This window comes from Hippocampus zosterae, chromosome 6 (assembly GCF_025434085.1).
Source record: "Hippocampus zosterae strain Florida chromosome 6, ASM2543408v3, whole genome shotgun sequence".
Classification (NCBI taxonomy): Eukaryota; Metazoa; Chordata; class Actinopteri; order Syngnathiformes; family Syngnathidae; genus Hippocampus; species Hippocampus zosterae.
In genome coordinates, this window is record NC_067456.1 from 6,987,208 (window position 1) to 6,999,644 (window position 12,437).

General features: G+C 41.5%; 2 protein-coding genes across 14 annotated transcripts in view; both read left to right on the top strand.

Annotated features, from left to right (window-relative positions):
- The window catches only part of dock8 (dedicator of cytokinesis 8), a 58,614-nt gene extending 51,062 nt beyond the window's left edge, over positions 1-7,552 (top strand). Inside the window, exons 46-48 of the mRNA XM_052068435.1 lie at positions 1,637-1,743; positions 5,051-5,221; positions 6,078-7,552. Coding sequence (XP_051924395.1) covers positions 1,637-1,743; positions 5,051-5,221; positions 6,078-6,129 — 330 coding nt within the window. The 3' untranslated portion in view covers positions 6,130-7,552. The remainder of the gene's footprint in view (positions 1-1,636; positions 1,744-5,050; positions 5,222-6,077) is intronic.
- A 277-nt stretch (positions 7,553-7,829) lies between these two features.
- The window catches only part of aopep (aminopeptidase O (putative)), a 71,339-nt gene continuing 66,731 nt past the window's right edge, over positions 7,830-12,437 (top strand). For 3 of the 13 annotated variants that reach the window (XR_007962785.1, XR_007962782.1, XR_007962784.1), the window contains exons 1-4: positions 7,833-8,926; positions 10,063-10,232; positions 10,788-11,004; positions 11,783-11,981. Coding sequence is in view for 8 of the 13 variants with exons in the window: in XM_052068447.1 (XP_051924407.1) it covers positions 8,286-8,926; positions 10,063-10,232; positions 10,788-11,004; positions 11,783-11,981 (1,227 nt within the window). In the remaining 5 variants the exon portion in view is untranslated. Of the gene's footprint in view, positions 8,927-10,062; positions 10,233-10,787; positions 11,005-11,782; positions 11,982-12,437 lie in introns of all 13 variants that reach the window. The other 10 variants (XR_007962783.1, XM_052068447.1, XM_052068451.1 and 7 more) reach the window with 7 other exon arrangements.

Consider the following 12,437-nt stretch of genomic DNA (forward strand, 5'->3'; position numbering starts at 1 on the left):
ACAATATCTGCATTTTTCAAATGTAGCCTTCAAAATGTATTTTTCAAAGAAATACCCAAAAGCATGTATGCTGAATACATTTCAGAGCACATTATTAAGGACTTGATGAATCCAATTCACAGTCAAATCCTTGGCTAGGACGCAAGTACGGCTTCTGTGGCCATGATAATTAAAAATATGAGGCTGGCAACTGATCCAGGGTGTCCCCCGTCTACTGCCCGAAGACGGCTGGGATAGGCTCCAGCATCCCCCGCGACCCTAGTGAGGATTAAGCGGTCCAGAAAATGGATGGATGGATGGAGTTGTCCTCATTCGTGTCGACTTTGATCTAATAATGCGACAACATGTTTCTCGAAACAATAACAGTATTCCTGTTACATTCGGATATTTTCTGTTAAAATGTTTTTGTGGCATGGTGGTCAACTGATCAGTACGTCCGCCTCATAGTGCGGAGGTGCGGTTCCGGCTACTGCTGATTCGGCTCTTGTGGCTCGCGACTCTTGTGTTGATAAGTGGATTCGAAAATTGATGGATGGATACTTATTTTCCCCCAAAATTATTTCTTTTCTAAAAAAATTAAAATAAATAAATAAAAAAAACAAAAGTAAAAAACTATTATCTCGAATAAAATACTCTTTACTCGATAACTAGATGTCAGAGTAGGTAAACAGCAAATAGCAGGCGTTCCTCAATTGGTTCCGTCCTGGAGTTCCAGGGGCCCACAGGCCATTGTCTCATAAAAACGGATTCATAAAAGTTTCCTCCGATTTATGCTTTCGTCTTATTTTGCATCCTTAAAAAAACATTGAAATGCTGAGTCTTTCATGATTACATGACGTGAGTCACCTCCTCCTCCCTTCTCATTTGATGGATGATAAAAAAAATCTGAGTATGTAAGAAGTGAAAAGGTTAGCAAAACAACTTTTTTGGCAATCATTTGAGGATGTGGAGTCATCTCATTAGTGCAAAGAAGAGAAGGCGATAGAAAAACGTTTTTTTCTTTTTTTTCCTCCCCAATCAACGCTACCAAAGTTTTGAATTCGCAGTGACAATCGCAAGGGGCAGACATTTTTGCCAGTTGCATTTGCACGGCTCCAAGGATCAGCTGAGCAGGATGCATGTATGACCGTGGGAAAATGGGACCACATCATAAAATCGTGACCCACTTCACACATTCTCAAATAATTACAACAAACTTTACGTCTGTTTGTTTTCGGAGTCCAGAGACCTGATGGGGAACATGACAAGTGCATGTTTAAATTTATGAAAGTGTGCAAATGAGCCAAGTTGAATTACATTAGGGTTGATATCACTTTTTCTTCACCATGTACAAAAATCCTCTTGTCATATTTATACCTCCCCCATCATATGTGCAATCAATTGTTTTTTAGTGTATTTTTACTTGACTTTGACTTGACCCACTTTTGGGTCTCAGCAATAGTGAATCGCGGCTGTAAGCGGGGGAGGGGTGACAGCAAGTCATCTCTCATCCCTCATTTGTTGGTACGCTCCAGCATCGGTACGCTTCCTCTCCTGAGCTCCATTTCCCTTCCTGCGGTTTTGTTTTTGCTTTCTCTTTCTTGAACCTTGACTGCTTGACTCCTGTGTGTTTGGTCTCCTCCTCTCCCCGTTGTAGGGCCCACTGGAAGTGGCCCAGGTCTTCCTGAATGAGATCCCAGCGGATCCCAAGCTCTTCCGCCACCACAATAAACTGCGGCTGTGTTTCAAGGAGTTTATTATGAGGTAAGCTGGCGTCAGCGAAACCATGAGGAGTGCCCTAAAAATGGGTCCTTGTGTCATATACAACTCTGTTGAAATGCTTCAAGGTTTTTTATTTACTGCCATCATAATAAACCTTAAAGCATTGTCTGTACTGTTTGGTCAGTGGTTCTCAAAGCAACGCCTCAAAAAAAGAGCCTTGGAGTAGGAAAAAAAACAGACTGAGATTTTAGTCCTAAAAATAGATATATATTTAACTCATTCACTCCCAAAGACATTTTTAAACGTATTTTTAGACTTGGTCCAGAATTGGCTGGTACTGAATGAGTTAATATTACTTTAGCCTACTGCAACTGTGTGTGCAGATTATATGTAGGAAAATAAGGGCTGTAGAACAAATAATGATTCAATTCAATTGTAATGCCTGTACAAAGCTCCCATAAAAAGAATTTACCCAAATAATTGTTTGGAAACAAACGGTTATAAAAGACTAAATGAAAAAAGTTGAAGAAAAAGTTAAATACAACTGAACTGTACTTCACAATTCATTGTAATATGCATTTCACTAACTTTAATTCAGTAATTTTTTCACATACCATAAAAGGAAGTCTACGTAGCGTCAGTGGTACTCATGTAAAAATATTTCAACCACTTTGAATAATAAGATTTGATCAAATGAATTAATGAAGAAAGTAAATTGGTGTTGCGCAGCAAAAATCAAATTTGTTGTTCAGTTTCATACAAGTGTAAAAAGAACCTAACCACTCAAAAACCTAAAAAAATAAAAAATAAAACCTTTACTTTGATGACGACCTTCAAATCGTCCCATGTATAATCACAGCCGTTAGGGGCCAAGCTGTGCTTGAAAGGCGAAAAACACACATGTAATGGACCCCCTCTGCAAAATTGCCTTTATTAACAGTTTAAATCATAAATATGCAACAAATTATTATCCCCAAACACTTTGCCATTTGACACCATCTTACATCATTGCCCATAAAAATAAATAGCACATATTCATGAGGTGTACATGCGATGAAAACTGTCCGTAACTTACAATTACAACGGCAGCGAAATTTAGCCCCGCCCTCTCCCTGGTATCTCTTTCTACTTGCATGGCAGCAGTTTGGTATACTGACAAAAGCATGAGTTGATCGATTGTTGCTGACTGAACTACGGTCCCACCTCATACACTTTTTCATGTGTGGTCGTGAAAGCATGTCATGTTTTGATACAGTTGTCATAGAAAGGACATAAAAAAGGCTCAAGTAAACGCAAACAATCAATCCTTTGATATCCTGAAGTGGGATTTGGCAATCTTATCTGTTTCCCGTGACTTTACGAGCGTATTTGTAAAGCCGTTCATCTCCAAAACTCACCGAAGCGCAGAATGAATGCAATTAAAAGTTTGACATCGATAGATTACAGTAGGTGATCAATCTAAATGTTTCTTCCTTGACTTTTGAATGATGGAAGTTACAAAACGGCCGACAATCGCAGGTGATTGTGAAACTAATCAGACAGGTCGGATGAATAGAAATGAACCCGCACCATTGTATGAAGGGGCTGTTCTTCATTCCCCCTCCATGATAGTGCAAGCTTTTATTCGTCACGTTATCACCAAGCTCTTTTCCTTCCCATTCAAAGCGTCATTGTTCCCAAGGAATTCTTTGTATTTTGAATAATTAAGACGATAATTCGAACCATCCTGCTCACAGAAATGCGTCTGTTGGAGTGATTTAGGAGGAAGAAAAGTGTGTGTGTGTGTGTGTGTGTGTGTGTGTGTGTGTGTGTGTGTGTGTGTGTGTGTGTGTGTGCTGCACTGTATGTGTATGTTCATCTGGTAAGTCATGGGGTCCTTTTTGTCTCCAAAAGGTGGTTTTCATTTTCCAAACCCTCACATGTCACATTCCGGTCCGCGCTGATTGCTACAAGCGGGTTGGCAAATATTTACCGTAATTTCCGAAACGGTTCTTATTTTCGGACCGGGGGAATGGGGCCTTTGCCTAACAGCAGGGAAAATGTGTGTGTTTAGTTTTTCACCATGCCGTATTAATTCTGAGCTTTCTTCTGCTCTCTTCTACGCAGCCCTGCAACAAATCAGCAACTGTGGCTCTCCTTTCCCACATGTGGGGGCATGCTGTCAAAAACCCATTTAAAAAAAAAAACGATTGCTATAAACTGCAGATTTACGTTTATTTATATACAGCAGGGATTTCTGCAACAGCAAGATCTGTTTCATAAAAAAATAAAAGAAAAAATCTGTGATATACAGTACATTGCAGTGGAGAAGCAGCAGCCGTTGCTCATTGAGCCCAGAACCCAAAAGATTTCGGAAAGCAAAGCAAGTATCTCACTGAGTGGCGAAGTGTAATTCATGTTTATTTTTCATTATTGAACATATTCAAGGAAAAAAAAACATTAATGTTTGGCTAATGTTTGGCTAACGTTTGCAGCCTCAAGAAAAACTTGGACGAGGACTCGCCAACATTCACAAACGTTCGCCCCTCGATGGGATACCGGCTTTAATTGCGTGAATGCCGTCTCCTCATGAGACGGCTACCCAGTTTACACATCAGCAGACCTTGTCTCGGAAAATCCCTCCTTCTGGTCAAGCGCGCTCCTTGCCTCGACTATTTACCGTAGAGTATAGTGTTACATACCGATGCCTTTTCCATTCTCACCCTCATTCAAAATTTGCGGGATTAACTGCGACATGTGTTTGTAATCACGGCAGTCTCCCTGATTTCCTCCGGACCGCTTTGTCGGTCTGGAGGACCGCAGGCGGACCTCCTGAACTTGCGCACTGTCCTGCTTGAGCCGCTTTACCTTGTTATTATTCCTAATCTACTGGTGTTCCTCTTTCCTGCGCATAATTCTGTGCGTCGGCTTCTGGCCTGCAATTGATTATGTTATTACATACTAGAGGATGGAAACATCCAACAGGCATGTCCCTCTTGAGGCTGTTTTGGCTTGCAAAGGGCTGTTAATTTGGGTCGAATGGATGCAGGGTGCAGTTAGCATGAGGTTGGATTACCCCTGGATTGGTTTGCTTGGAGACACTGATGACGCTGGTCTTAGGTTTGCGGTCATTACATCATGTGCAGAAGTCAAGCGGAAAGTTCATCCAGTAAAGGGAACACTTAGACAACACAAACCAGATGAATGAAATATTACAGTTGGAACGCTGAGAGACAATGCAAACATTGTGGAGATGCCGTGAATAGATTCTTAAAAAGCTGTACTGCTTTATGATCGTCCACCATAAGAGCAAAAACCAAAAAAAAAAGGCAGTGGATCCACTTTATTCGTCCGCTTTTCATCCTTGCAGGTGCGGCGAGGCTGTCGAAAAGAACAAGCACTTGATCACGTCGGACCAAAAAGAGTACCAGCAGGAGTTGAAGAAGAACTACAACCGCCTTCGCGAGAGCCTGAGGCCCATGCTGGAGAGAAAGATCCCCGAGCTGTACAAGCCCATCATCAGGCCTCGGCTGGAGAACAGGTGAAGGCGCGCCTGAAAGTCACTCGCTTCCGATCCACTCACGTTTCAGGTCTTTTTGGGTTTGCTGCACATCCACATTTGCATTGTTATGGGTGGAATTTCATTAAAATTAGACCTGCATTTAAATGGGGAATCATACCAAATCATGCGTAATGGGAGTGTATTCTGTAAACCAGGGGTGTCAAACTCATTTTAGTCGCGGGCCAATTTGGAGTTACGTCTTCCCTCGGAGGGCCGTTATGACAGTGAAACCACAAAATTATTACTTGTAAACAAGTAAATTAATAGATTACTAGGTTTGAAATCAAGTCAATTATACTAGTTTGTTCAATTTTTGTTCAAGTGAGTGGAAACTGTGTGACAAAATTAGTGCAAAATCTCAACGTTATTTATTACACATGACAATTTTTTTTAGCAAGTTGACGCGCATAAATTGTTTTCGCGGACCAAATAAAATGACCTGGCGGGCCGAATCTGGCCCCCGGGCCTTGAGTTCGACACCAGTGCTGTAAACGATATCAACATACATCACGTTTCTGAAAACATGAGCCATTCAGCTAATAAAAGTTCTCACAAACGTTTTTACACATAACCATGTTCCAACAATTTTGAGTCTCGTCCCCTAAATCGATTTAATATCTTCCATTGCTGGCCCCAATCATTTTTCAAGTAGATTCATGTGTGGGAAGGAAAAATCATTTAACACACCGCGCACCACGGGATAATCACTCAGGACAATCTTTTAGAGATGTCCAACAATCGGGCCTTTGCTGACTTTTATCGGAAGCGGATGGAGATTAGGGGATGCTCAATTTTTTTCCACGTGCACCTCTTACCCGGTTATATTTCTTTGCAGGGATTCGTTCAAACGTCTGAGTTTTCGCAAAACTCAGGAGGAAGTTTCCTGAGAGGCCACGGCGAATGTGGGATGCCACGCTTTGTGAAGAGGCGGAATAAATTGTCAGCGGCAACCTCAATACACCCCACGACAGTTGGTTCACAGTTCTCAAAAAGACAACCAGCAGTGTTAATAATAACAATATGTCTGTCCTTCGTCTTGGAGCGTGACTTGACGCATGGAGCCGTTCATTGTAACATATTCACATGTCCTAATGATGCTGGAAACGTTTTGAGATGTTCTCCATTAGGTTCTTGCTGGCTCAGGACCTCATTTGTGTGCCAATAAGGTGTCAGCGTGTATGCGCGCGTGTGTGTGTGTGTGTGTGTGTGTGTGTGTGCTCGTGTGTGGATGTGATATAGCTGTGTCACTCGGACACAATAAATGATTCTGTTGTGTGCTAAAGGGCTTACTGATTTTCAAATCTGAGTGTTTTACGTGCGATATAAATGTTTATATGTTTGAATTTGAGTTTTTTTTTTAAATTTTATTTATTTGGAGTTACCTGACAAGTTTGCTTGTAGTGGATGGACAACCTAGTCTATAGATTTAATCCATGACGCATCAAATAGTGTACAAATCTACAAGAAAAGAGTGGATTTTATTTTATGGAAATTGATTTTGTAGATAACAGGCACATTTGTATTAATGAAAAAACTAATAGTCAGGGTTTGGTACTGATTTAACAATGTGGATTGCAGTCTCACAGTGCCAAATGTATTTTTTTAGTTACACTTTACAGAGCAATAATTTCAAATGCAACCGCACATTCTTGATTTTATGTTTATTTTTTGTCACAATACATTCCATGAGAAACATTTCTCATTTCTCTTAAAAGGTGTATGTGGTTCTTTATTTTTCTGCATCTTGTTTACCCAGAGCACACCCGGTAAATTACGGAATTTTGTGCTGTTTTGAAAACTGGACTAATTGTTTACCCAGATCGCTGCATTAAATACATTTTATTTTGCAAGCCCAATTTGAGGTATACTAATGTAAAATTTGGCATTGAAATGTTCATATTAAAATTTTAGCAAGACCACAAACTGGCCAAAACCTAGGCCAGTTTGTGGGATACAGTATGCCTTCACAAGCCAATGAGAATCAACACACACACAAAAAAATTGTCAGTTTTGATTGATACTATCTGAAAGATGTATTAATTTATCAATACATGTATATTTGTGCTGTAAACTGGACTGGGCAATACTGAGAGATTTCTGTCAGCACGTATCAGTACTGTGGATTTCAATCACCACTGAGCAATATCTTTGTAAATAACTGTTGTTCTCCCTCATAATACATCTAGGAGGTGTACCCAGCCGCTGGATGTGTGTTATTCCCCATCATTAACTTTTTTTTTTACACAGCGTTTAACTGTACATGTTCTGTGCATAATACTGGCAAAGCACCTGAATAAACAATAAAATGTACACGTGTTGTCACTTGTTTGCCTGATACCTTTTGAAGAAGAATCACGTCATTATGATGTTATATTTTACGAAAATTAGGTTACAACCAAATCAAGTAATTAAAAATGTATTGTAAAAGGTTTAATGCACTTCGTTGTCTCGTAATTATGACGTTAAACAACTGCGTAGCAAGTAATTTGTAGTTGTTCGTCCTTTTTCCATTTGGCAACATCGAAACTTCCTTAATGCAGCAATTATTTCGTAACTTAATTTCACAACATATTGCAAAGTCCAGTTATTTACACAACAGAGTATCGTTAACCGAAGCCGCTTAACAAGAGAGGTCTAGAGGGCGGAAAAAAACTACATTTCCCTTCTGTCTATTCCGTGTACGTCATCACATTTCGACACATTTGGCGGTCTCGTTCCGTGTGTCGGACAGTCGGTGAAGTACAGTGAGTGGATTGTTCACAGTTTCTTGTAGTCTTTTCGTTCTCTGCTGAAAATCATCGCTATTATTTTGACTTTAGGGATTTCAATTAAAATGAAAACGATGTCAATTCAGTACGACATCTTGTCACGCCTTACATTTACTCAGGGTCTGTCAACGAACGCATGGAAAACAGTGCAAGACTTCGAATCACCGCGCATGCACGAACTCTCAAGTCTGTCTCAATGGAATTCACATTTGAGATTTAAGTGTTTTTGCTGTCGCGCGAACTTTTGAACCAGTATTTCTGGTCTTTTATGTGACATGGAGGAACAAAAGGGGGAGGTAAACCCTGATACAGACGACCTTCCACTTTGTGCCAATACTAGCCACATTCTAGTAAAGCACTATGCTCTTGACTTAACTGTTCATTTCGACAGGAATGTCATTAGTGGTAGTGTGGTTTTGTTCCTGGAACCTACTTCTTCCGAAAAGCCCGAGGAATATGATGGGAACCAGACTGCTTGGTTTGGAAACACTGAACAACGTTCAAGTGATCTTCCAGGGGTCAGGATGGCAGCCGATCATATCAAGTCCTCACCCGAAGGTCATTTTTTCTTGGTGCTGGACTGCTGTGACATCACAGTATCAAAGGTGGAGCACGTGGACATCACATGCTTGTTGGACGCCTTTCCTGGTGTGCAACCCCCTGACCTCATCCAAAAGTTGGTCACCCTGCCTTCTTCTCAGTGGAGGCGGCAGCAGGAGCTCTTCTCAGTGTGTAGCCGTGCCCCTGGTGTTGAGCAGAATGGCGACCAACTCCATTTTCACACCGACCGCTGGAGCCTACAGGTGTGGAAACAGGGGGTCTTCTCCCCACGGGAGTTCCCCCGGACCCTCAGGATTTGCTACGAGACGAAGCCTACTGGGGGCTCCGTGAGGTGGACCAAAGACCAGCATAACATGTGAGTCAAAGTGGAAAGTCCGGTAATCCAGTGTATCCCAGCCTTTATTTGTCAGAGAAATCTCATGGCAAACCATCAAACAAAAATGTCACCAAAAGTATAGACTGTATGCTGAAGCAATAATTATAACAATTGACTGAGAAATAGATTTTACTCAGCGTGAAATCTGTTGTGTTTCATTGAACACAAAGCTATTTTGTTTTATGATTGGCAGCAGGTGTATACAGGGTAACTCGATCTTCTGGCATCAAGAAAAAAATGCAAAGAAAAAAAGAAAGCCTTTTATTGCTCTGTATATCACTATACGTCACTGACATACTGTAGATCGGTGAACAAAGATGCTTAATGTGTGATCGATAAATAATTTTTCTGACACTTAAATCAGGAAAAATGTAACATTGGGTGATTTCCCACAGCACACCTGATGAAATGGCAAACCATCAATCAGATCATATTATTGTGTAGCAGCATAAAGTAAATATCATGCTGCCTGCCATTTTATCCATTGAGTCAAATACAAATCTGATATTCTTGGCTAGCACCAAAGTTGAACACAATCCCATAACTCACTGTGTTAAAATCCCAAAGCAAGTGTACGTTGAAGTCATTTGTTATATTGTCAAATTGCATCAGTCTTCAAACTTAAACTGTACAGGCAAACTTTTTTTGCTGTTTGTTTGTTTTAAATGTTAACAGCTGTATAATGAAATGAAAGTCAAAACGACTTCGCCTTTCAAGACAACTGACAAGAAGGTGCAGAGTAATGCTGTCACCAAATGACGTTTTATAGGTAATGTCGAGTTTTGTGGTGAAATGATTGGTTCGTGGTTAGCACAACTGCCTCACATTTCTGAGGTTTTGGGTTTGAATCTCAGCTACGTTTGTTTGTCTGTTTGTGCTACGATTGGTATCTTGTATATTGTATGATTGCACTTATTTCGGGTATCCTACTGCCATCACAAGTACATACTGGTTGAGTTCATCCTGTAGATGTTCACTTAGTCAAAGTGTCAAAAGATTTGTGGAAAAACTTTTGAAGCGTATTTTGTGCTTTTATTTTTGTTTGAACTTGAAATTATACCACTTTTTTGGAAACTTTTGATGAAATTCGGTCACCTATTAATTATTCCTTCCAGGGACTGCGTGTACACCGCTGGCTCGCCTCTCAACAACCGAGCCCTCTTCCCCTGCCAGGAACCGCCTGTTGCCATGTCAACGTGGCAGGCCAGCGTGCGGGCCCCCCGCGACTGTGTGGTCTTGATGAGCGGGGAGGAGCAGATTGCACCTACTGAGGATGGGGACCCAAGTAAGGTTAAATAATGCGTAGGGATCATCTATTGCTGAATGAACACTTCTTAGTCTGTCCTTTGCGTTCTTCAACTGCCGACTTGTGTCAGAGTTGTTGAAAAAGTGACATTTTGCTTTCATTGACATTAAATTGCTGACATTGTATATGAATTGTTTGTACCGAGGAAAAAGTGTGTCAACTGTGTCTATTTACAAAGCTACATTACTGTACACGGTTGCATGATTGTAATGTCATGGCAGGGAAGGAGAAGTGACTTTTGGCTTTTCCTTCCTTTTCACTCAAATGTTATGTTTGGTACAGAAAATAAAACACTTCTCCCTTAGTTTTGATGAACACTTTGGCCTATTAAGCTATTTTCTGTTATATAAGGTTAGTCACCATTGTTGTACTTGGAGAGCAAGTCCTTTTTTAAAATGTTTTATATGGTACAAAAAGTTGATGACTCCTGTAGAAAATAGCAGTGGGGAAACGATAAAAACGCCCTTTTAGCCTTGATTTCATGTAAACTTGCACGTAGGACATTTTACAAGCCTTTGTCTGTGGTCTCTGCAGACTTGTTGCTGTGGAATTACTACGTCACAATGCCCATGCCGGCCTCCACCTTCACCTTGGCAGTGGGCCGCTGGCAACAAGTCCCTGCTCAACTTCTTCCTGCGAGTGAAATTGGGCGGAGGGAAAAGGGCGATGATTTTGGGGAGTTTGTCCCCGTGTCCTCACTCGGAGGTTCAAGCAGTAAAGTAGTAAAAGCCTCCAAGCTCCACACTGGCAGGTAGATTATTTCAAAAAAAAAATTTGGGCTGTTTGCTTTTTATTTTCTCAAGACCTCCTCCTTTCCTGGTGTCATTAACCCAAGTCTGGCCTCTTCACATTCCATGACAAACTTTTTCCTTTTCATTCCTCCAAAACATGGTGAGGTTTAGGGCGCAGCGGCTCTCGCTCAGGCTTTTTATGACAAAATACATCAAAGCATTGAGAATTCCATCCTCCTGGATTCGCTGTCCAGTAGAAATTATCTTTGGAGTGCAAACAAGTGAAGCAGGCACACTTTTTTTTTATGGACAGAGCATACAGTGAGTGACTGAGCTGCAGGGCCCAGTTGGACCGGGGTCCCCACTCCTCAGCCCTGCTGCGTGTGCCAGTGATTTCCAGTAAGCCTCCTCCCCCCGCCCTGGTTTTCCTCTCGTGGTAGTCCAGCCGTAGCCTGCCGTCGGCGTCAGGAATCTCCCACTACAAAGTAGGCCTTTATTTTCAGTGAATGGTTGGAAGGAAACTTGGACGCGGCTCGAAAACCCTTGGATACGGAGTCAGCACTGGTTGTAGAAGAGAAAGAATACGATTGCACAGTGACACCTTGATATTTTTAGGAGCGGTTTTGTATATCGTCCATATTTCCATGGCTTTCGTTCCCACGCTTAGAACAAAGAGACAGCACACATGGAATGAGTATTATACCTCACGCACGCGCTGTGCGCTCAGTTGGAGAACCTATTAAAAAAAAGCCCTTTTATTAACCTTGGATTAAACTTATCTTTTCAATGCGTTCCAAGGGAAGAGCTGACCGCCTGCTTGGGCTCGTCCTCTCACCACGAGAGCGTTTCTGTGTCCGACCATTCAGCCATGTTGGATGACGGCTTCCCTTGTTCCCATGGCGACTACCCTTGCCGGTTCATCGAGCGCGCCGCGAAGTCACAGCGTGTGATCCCGCACCGTGTGTTTGCGCCCGTTGGGCTGCTGCAGAAGGCGCAGGTTGGGACCTTTCACACTTCAGATAATAATACAATGGTTCCTTGTCTTTCTTGCGTCCCAAATCGCAGTTACGATCAGCCGCTCTGTTGATTGATTACCGGTAATTTAATTAATGTATGTACAGTATGTGAGGAAAAAATGTAACTTAAAAGTGATCTTTTTTTTTTCCATGGGTCCTAAGAAAGTGAGTGCTGAGAAGATACAGATTTTCTCTCTTCTGCCCTCCCAGCGCATACCATGAGAGTTTGGCATACAAAAGACATTTTTCAACAAAGAAGCCCAGTGCGCTTGCTTGAAGCTGTTTATTGCCGCATCCCAGCGGAATAGTCTGTGAAACTAAACAAAGCGAATCACATGTTTTTCATTAAACCAAGCCACATCACTTTTTTTTTTAATGAAAATCTGCTAGCATAATGCTAACACAATGAGTAACACCATAGAAAAGGCGAACGAAAG